The sequence below is a fragment of the Felis catus genome, chromosome E2 (assembly GCF_018350175.1).
Source record: "Felis catus isolate Fca126 chromosome E2, F.catus_Fca126_mat1.0, whole genome shotgun sequence".
NCBI lineage: Eukaryota > Metazoa > Chordata > Mammalia > Carnivora > Felidae > Felis > Felis catus.
In genome coordinates, this window is record NC_058382.1 from 9725581 (window position 1) to 9733928 (window position 8348).

Genomic DNA, 8348 nt, shown 5'->3' on the forward strand with positions numbered 1-8348 from the left:
AGAAAGAACTAGATCAATGTAAATCTTTTCACATTTCTTGTGATGTAGGTTTGCTAGTAATGGATTTTTCCAGCTTTTGTGTATCTAAAAAAGTCTTTATTCAGGGGGCACCTGGGTGGCTCAGTGGGTTAATCATTGGACTTTGGCTCAGGTCATGGTCTCACGGTTCATGAGATCGAGCCCCACCTCAGGCTGTGAACTGGTGGTACGGAGCCTGCTTGGGATTCTCTCTCTCCCTCTCTGTCTCTCTTTCTCTGCCCCTTCCCCACTTGTGCTCGCTCTCTCTTTCTCTCTCTCTCTCTCCAAATAAATAAATAAACTTTTTTTGAAAAGTCTCTATTTTGCCTTCATTTCCGAAAGCTATCTTTGCTAAGTGTGGCATTCTAGTTTGACGGGTTTTTTTTTTGAAGTCTTGAAGTAATTTAAAGATGTTGCTCTATTTTCTTCTTGCTTTTACTGTTTCCAGCACGAAATCTCCTGGTTTCCTTGTCTTTGCTCCTATGTATAAAACATGTCTTCTGTTTGTTTTGTGGCTGGCTGTTTGGATGAATTTCTCTCTACTCCTGATTTTGAGCAGTTTTATTATGGTGTGCGTTGGCATCGTTTTCTTCTTTTTTTTCCCCCCCTTGTGATTGGGGTTTGTTGAGCTTCTTAGATCTGTGGGTTTGGAGTTTTTATTAAATTGGGGGATATTCAGCCTTCCTTCTTCAAATATGTCTCGTGTCCCTCCCTTTTCCTTCAAGGACTCCACTGATGTGTGTGTGTGTGTGTGTGTGTGTGTGTGTGTGTGTGTGTGTGGCGTCCTGCACTTGCCCCACAGCTCACTGACGCTCTTTTTCATCTATCTGACTGTTTTCCCTCTGTGTGGTTCATCTTGGATGGTTTCTGTTGCTGCATCTTCAGGTTCACTCATCTTTCCTCCTGCGGCCCCGAATCTGTCATTAATCCCATGCAGTGTAGTGTTCATCTTAGATTTTTTTCTGTCCTTAAAAGTTCTCTTTGGGTCTCTTTTTTAATTTTTATTATTTTTTTTGAATGCTTATTTATTTTTGAGAGAGAGAGAGAGACAGTGCGAGCGGGGGGCGGGGTGGGGGCAGAGAGAGGACAGAATCCGAAGCAGGGTCCAGGCTCGGGGCTGCCAGCAGAGAGCCCAATGGGGGGCTCCAACTCACGGACCACGAGATCATGACTTGAGCTGAAGTCGGACACTTAACCGACTGAGACACCCAGGCGCCCCCTTTGGGTCTCTTTTATATCTTCCATGTCTCTACCTAACTTTTTGATCATATATTATGCAGATATCATAATATTAATGTCCTTTGGTGCCAATTCTTTTTTTTTTTTAACATTTATTTATTTTTGAGACAGAGAGAGACAGAGCATGAACGGGGGAGGGTCAGAGAAAGAGGGAAACACAGAATCTGAAACAGGCTCCAGGCTCCGAGCTGTCAGCACAGAGCCCGACGCGGGGCTCGAACCCACAGACCGCAAGACCATGACCTGAACCGAAGTCGGCCACTTAACTGACTGAGCCACCCAGGCGCCCCACTTTGGTGCCAATTCTAACATCTGTGTGTGTTCTGGGTTGATTTTGACAGATTGACTTTTCTCCACATTTTATATTTTCCTGGCTCTTTGCTTGCCTGGTAATTTTTCATTAGATTCCAGGCGCTGTGAATTTCGGCTTATTGGGTGCTGGATATTTTTGCATTCTTATAAATATCCTTGAACTTTGTTCCAGCACAGTTACTTGAAAACAACTTTTTCCCTTTTTTTTGAAGTTTTATTTATTTTGAGACAGAAAGAGAGCGAGCGAGCATATGTGTGCGAGTTGGGGAGGGGCAGAGAGAGGGAGAATGAGGATCTCAAGCAGGCCCCCCGCCGGGCTGTTGGAGCCCGACGCGGGGCTCAATCCCATGACCCTGGGATGATGTCCCGAGCCAAACCAAGAGTTTAACCAACCGAGCCACCCAGGCGCCCCACGGCTTGTTCCTTTGGGGTATTGCCTTTAGGTTTTTTAACCTGGAACCAGAACAGCTTTCATCTAAGGCTAATTAATTATTCCTCATTTCTGAGGCAAAACCCTCCTCTTACTCTACCAGTGCCCTGTGAATTATGAGGTCTTCCACCCCAGCTGGTGGGGACACACACCATTCCCGTCCCCATGAGAGCCACGGGCACCTTTCCCTCTGACCGTTTTGGATGAGTCTTTACCGAGCTTCGTGTGGTCTCTTCGCACGCACTTCGCTGAATCCTCGAGGGCAACGCTGTCCGGATCTCTGGCGTTTTCCTCCGTGCCGCCGTCTCCTCTGCTGTACTTTGTCCTGTGGACTCTTGCCACCTTGGTCCCAGGCACTCGGCTCCCTTCCAACTCAGGGAGTCTGCCGGGCTCTGCCTGGGGCGCCCCCCTCCCCCAGCTGTGGCCTCGAAACTCTCCCAAGGTGGTAGTTTATTTTCCTTTCTCTCAGCAAGACTTCTTTGATGGACGCCTGATGTCTTACCGACCGTCCTTTCATATACTCTACCTGTTGTCTTTTCACTGTTCTGGATGGGAGAGAGCTCTAGCCCCTGTTGCTCTGTCTTGTTTGGAAGCAGAAGTTCAACGTGTTTTGGTTTTGGTTTTGTTTTTTAACTTAGCGATATTTCCTAGACGGGCAGGGATGTACTATTTTGACTCTTAGTTTGTGAAGACACACAAAGCTGAGAAAAATTCACACGGAGGAGGAGATACCTTCTGAAGTGAGCTCCAGATATTAAATGGCCAATTTGATTTACCTGAGCCATTTTCTTTCCAGAGCCGTTAAACTTTTCCCTTGTGTTTTGTTTTTACAGAAGGTACCGTTCACGGCATCACTTCTCAGTGGAGGGAGGAGCAAAGTGGGGTCTGATTGCCCAGGATCAAACCGTGCCCTCAGAACCTCTTCCTCCTCTCGTGGGCCACTCTCCCCTGTCCCTCGGGGGCCCTGCGACGGGTCACGAAGGCCGGGAGGCACCCCCTGAGGGCCTTCTGCTCGCATTAGTCCCGGTGGGGAAGCAGGCGGCTAGCGGGCGTGATGCCACAGTGAGCATGCTTGTGGCACGCCTTCTAGGGCGCCTTCCCGCAGGGAAGCATCCCCGGGATGGATTTGCCACTCAGGGCGCAGCGCTTAGCCGGTGTTGGCTATGGGGGCTTCGCTCCGAACCCCCCTCAGCCTCGAGGGCTTTGTGATTCTCCGCCCCTTGCAGGGAAGGGGGCCCCAGGCTGAAGCAGAGGCATCTCAGGAGGGCTTTCAGACAGTGACTGGCCCCGGGGGGAGGGGACTTGGGGCTTCGCGGCCACATGGGACGCCCCTCGCTCGCTTGTGAGGTGTCTCCCATAGCCGGCTTCTGCTTTCTTTCACTAGATTCAGACAAAGACTGTAGCCCAGTGTGTTGAGTACTATTACATCTGGAAAAAAATGATCAAGTTTGACTGTGGCCGAGCCCCAGGGCTGGAGAAGAGGGTCAAGAGAGAGCCAGAGGAGGCAGACAGGCCAGAAGCAAAGGTAGAAGGTCTGGGGGAAGGTGGGGGCTGGAGGTCAGCCCTGATCGGGAGGCCCCGGCCCATCCAGCTCAAGGAACAGGGAAGGGTTTCCCTGCAGAGGAAAGCGCCTCCCTTAGAAGGGTGGAGGGCCGGCACCCTTACAGCGGCGGTGTCTCTGTTCTCACAGGTCACTTGCAGCCCTCGGGAGAGACCCAGCCACCGCCCCACTCCCGAGTTCAAGATAAAGACCAAGAGTTACAGGAGGGAGTCCATTCTCAACTCTAGCCCAAACGCCGGCCCCAAGCGGACCCCCGAGCCCCCGGGGAGTGCGGAGGGCCGGGGCGTCTTCCCCTGCAGGGAGTGTGAGAGGTACCAGCCCTTCCCCCGGATGTGCCCTGTGCCCACACCCCCTGCCCTCGGGTGACCCCCCTGCTGCCTGCTCTGACCCACGCCCTCTGGTGGCTCCTCAGGGTGTTCGACAAAATCAAGAGTCGAAACGCCCACATGAAGCGACACCGGCTTCAGGACCACGTGGAGCCCGTCGTCCGGGTGAAGTGGCCTGTGAAGCCTTTCCAGCTGAAGGAGGACGAGGAGGAGGAGATGGGGGCCGACATCGGGCCCCTGCAGTGGTGACGCCTGGGTGGAGAGCTGGGGCGAGGCGGCGAGGCAGCCCCGCAGCCCTTCCCCTCGGCCTCTCCGGGGTGTCTGGGGCCCCCCTCTGCCTCCTCCCCACCCTCACCGTCCCGCAGTGGCCAGCCCGGCTTGGAAACACGGTGGGCGTTTGGCCATAAGTAGGCAGGAGAAGCACCCAGTCGCCAGACCGCGGTGACGTCCCTGTCGGCCGGTGCCAGGGGCTCCACGCTCTTTAGGTCGATAGTGCCTCCCCTTCTTTCAGTTCTACTCTGTCCCGGAGCAGGGAGGCGTGGGGAGGGAACGAGGCAGACCTGGGTAGCTCTTAAATCTTAGCCTCAGTTTTGGGGTTTGGTTACATTTGTTAGATAAGGCCGAGATGTAGAGAATCAGTGGGAAGATACCTTCAGATCTCCGGCCTGTTGGGGCCCCTCCCCAGGGGAGTCTCTCTGCTTTCCAGATTCAGTCCCTAGTCTGGCAAGGACTTGTACATGGTTAGGTTTTTTTTGTACGTGTCGACTTGTAAGTCTTATTAAATTGGGTTCTTGAGCGGCTGTCTTCTGGCTTCCCTGGCCTGCTGATCCAACAGAGTTTCGAGCCCCGGCTTCTCACTGGAGCCACGGAGATGCGTAAGTGGAGTTCCTGCCCAGGAGGAGCTGGGGGCCTCATACACGCGTTCAGCCAGCACCTGTTAGGCACCTAATGAGCCAGACAGCGCCCGGTCCGTGCAACGGGGCCACCGTGATGCAAGGAACAAGGTCCCTCTCCCCGTGGAGCTTGTGTTCTAGGAGTGGGAAGGCAGCGGTGATAAATAAATGAAAGGAGATTGCAGACACTGGCCGTGGCTATGCTCGCGGCCACAGGAGCAGGAAGGTCACCATAGGGTTCAGCAGTCGGGGCATACAGTGGTGGGGTGGCTCAGCCGGGAGATCCAGGACTGCTAGCCTCGGCGTGGCTGACACTGCAGCCAGCCTCGGAGTGGCAGACCTTCGGAGGGGGTGGGGAAGAGAGCACAGCCCTCCCTTGTGTCCCTTTTTTTAAAAATTTTTTTCTTTAATGTTTATTGATTTTGAGAGAGCGTGTGCGCACTCGCGCAAGTGGGGGCGGCGCAGAGGGAGAGGGAGACACAGAATCCGAAGCAGGCCCCAGGCTCTGAGCTGTCAGCACAGAGCCCGACGCGGGGCTCGAACTCACGAACTGTGAGATCATGACCCCAGCCGAAGTCGGACGTTTAACTGACTGAGCGCCCCCAGGCACCCCCCCCTTGTGTCCCGTTTGAAGAGCCAGGAAAGCTCATAGCAGCCCCAGACAGAATGCCCCTCCTGTGTCACTGGCAGAGGTGTAGCCCAAGCTCTTCCTCAGCTGAGCCCTGGCGGTTGGAAGGAAAATGTCCCCAGTTTTCCTGGACCCTCAGGGTTTGTCACGAGGACCAGGGGATCCCTTGAGCTTGTTGCCACCGGATCAGAACGGGGATTCTGTCTGCCAGAAAGGGAAGAGGAAGCGGAGACGGCTGCCGGGCAGGTGGACCTTGTGTCCACAGAGTGACGTGAAGAAAGTGAAGCAGGGGGCCGGGTCCTAGGGAGCGACCACGGTGTTGTGGCAGGCGGGTGGCCAGGGAAGGCCACACGGCCGGCCGGCCGCTGGGGCCAAGATCTGGGTTCCAGGCGGCGGGCGGCACGGAGGAGCGCACCCTGCCGTGGGAGCTGGTGGCGAGTGTTCCAAAGGCCCTCCGGCGACTCTGCGGAGCTGGCAGGAGGCCGGGTGGCGAGTCTGAGCAGCAGACGTGGTGGTGAGGGAAGGCGGTGGTCGGGGCTGCAGCGGGACGGCAAGCGTCTGGGGTGGGGGGGGAGACTCCGGCTTGGTGATGGGTTCCCGTCACCGGGAGAGGCGGCGAGGGAAAGGACCGGTCAAGGCTGCCACGGTGGCTCCGGGGCGTGGCACCCGCTTAGATGCCATGAAGTCGGATGGGGACGAGAGGGACACGTCAGAGGTGTGTTCGTGCCTGTTACACCGTGCGCTGTGTTCTGAGGGGCTGCGGGGAGCTGTGTAGAGGGTGTGTCAGGAGCCTCCACAGAGGGGCCAGCTCGCGGCGAAGTAAGTCTTAAAGATGGGCCGGGAGGGGGAGCCAAGGAGCAAGATGAGCGTGATGCCCTTTCGGCATTGTGACTAAGGGAAGGGGCTCAGGCATCCTACCAGCAGGAATTTACATACTGACTTTTTTTTTTTTTTAAGTTTATTTAGTTTGAGAGAACAGGAGAGAACAGGAGAGGGGCAGACAGAGGGAGAGAGAGAGAATCCCAGGCAAGGTTCTGCAATGTCAGTGCAGAGACCTACACGGGGAGGGGTGCGCAGAACTCATGAACCGTGGGATCGAGACCCGAGGCCAAATCACGAGCCTGACGCTTAACCGGCCGAGCCACCCAGGTGCCCCCCTGACTCCTTTCTCTGTGACCTTGGGAAAGTCACTTTCCCTGTTTCAGCCTTGGTTTTCTCATTCTGTGAAATGGGATGCAGAGCGCCTCCTCCCGCCACGTATCTGTTAAGTGAGAAAATGGAAATGAAGCATCTGGCAGGGTGCACCGTGGGAACTGAGCAGCTGCTATTTAATGTGTCCTCCCGCCATCGCTATCATGGTTTGGGTCCCACCCTAAATACCAAGCTAACCTTCTGGGAATGAAAAACGCTGGCCTAACAGTGGCGTGGTATATTAGCTATCCATTGCTGCATAACAGATCACCCTGAAATTTAACAGCTTGAAACAAACAGAAGCGTTTACGATAGGGCTGCTTGGCCAGACACGGAACCGAAACGGCTTGTGGTAATCCAGACTCCCCTCCACCTGCCATGCGGTCAGAATACAGCAGCAACCACAAGTGGGTGGCCCAAGAGAGCCTCCGAATGTAAGAAGAGCGCAAATGTTTCTTGTGAATTGCCACCCTCCCCCAGCTAAACCCCAGCCCCACCTCCAGGTAACGGCGTTTGCTCACCAGGCGGGCCTTGAATCGTCTGCCTCCTAATCAGCTGGGAGTCCTGTAAGAAAAGGCATGTTCCTGTATTCTGACACAGACATTCATAATTGGAGTCATTCAGGGCCCTGGAACTTGATTTTTTTTTTTTTTTAAGTTTATTTGAGAGAGAGCGAGCGCATACGTGCACACACAGGAGCAGGGGAGAGGCAGAGAGAGGGAGCGAGAATCACAAGCAGCCTCCACACTGTCAGCACAGAGCCCGACTCGGGGCTCAATCTCACAACCATGAGATCATGACCTGAGCCGAAATCGAGAGTCGGACACTTAGGGGCGCCTGGGTGGCTCAGTCCGTTGAGCGTCCAGCTCTCGGTTTCAGCTCAGGTCATGATCTCACAGTCTCGTGGGTTCGGGCCCCGAATCGGGCTCTGTGCTGGCAGCACGGAGCCTGCTTGGGATTCTCTAGCTGCCCCTCCCCCACTCATGCTGTCTCTGTCTCAAAAATAAGTAAATAAAAAACTTTAAAAAGTCAGATGTTTAGCCAACTGAGCCCCTCAGGCCCCCCCCCAAGAACTTAGATTTTTTTAAAAAAGAATCTTACTAGAGTGGATTTTAGATTTTCAGAAAGACTGAAAATGATACAGAGAATTCCCATATACCCCATAGGCAGTTCCCCCTATTACTAAGATCCTAGATGACTGTGGCACATTTGTTACAATTACTGAACCAATATCGACACATTGTTATGAACTAAGGTCCATACTTTTATTCACCTTTCCTTAGTTCTTACCTAATATTCATCTTCTGCTTTAGGATCCCACCCAGGATACCACATTACATTTAATAGTCATGTCTCTGTAGGCTCCTCTGGCTGAGACAGTTTCTCGACTTCCCTTGTTCTTAGTGATTTGACAGTGTTGAAAACCCTGGTCAAGTATTTCCAAGAATGTGCCTCAACTGGGATTTGTCTGATGGGGAGAGATGGGGAGAGAGACCACAGAGGTGAAGTGCCACCGGCTTCTCATTACTGAAAGTACACTATGTCACCGTGACTCACCACCGTAGGTGTTCACCTCAAGCACCTGGCTGACAATGCAGGTTTCTCCACTGGAAACTTGGTCTCCCCATTCCTTTCCCACACTGCACTCTGGAGGGAAATCACTGCAAACAGTCCCGTTAAGGAGTGAGGAGTTTCGCTTCACCTTCTCGAGGAAGGAGTATCTACATAAATTATTTGGAGCTCTTCTGCA

At 53.6% G+C, this 8348-nt stretch overlaps 1 protein-coding gene across 4 annotated transcripts in view; it reads left to right on the forward strand.

Moving 5' to 3' along the window:
• ZNF541 (zinc finger protein 541) overlaps window positions 1-4686 on the forward strand; it is a 43845-nt gene extending 39159 nt beyond the window's left edge. For all 4 annotated transcript variants that reach the window (XM_045046049.1, XM_023245226.2, XM_023245225.2 and 1 more), the window contains exons 15-17: window positions 3384-3524; window positions 3690-3871; window positions 3973-4686. In XM_045046049.1, coding sequence (XP_044901984.1) covers window positions 3384-3524; window positions 3690-3871; window positions 3973-4135 — 486 coding nt within the window. In that variant the 3' untranslated portion in view covers window positions 4136-4686. The remainder of the gene's footprint in view (window positions 1-3383; window positions 3525-3689; window positions 3872-3972) is intronic.
• Window positions 4687-8348: the final 3662 nt, after the last annotated feature.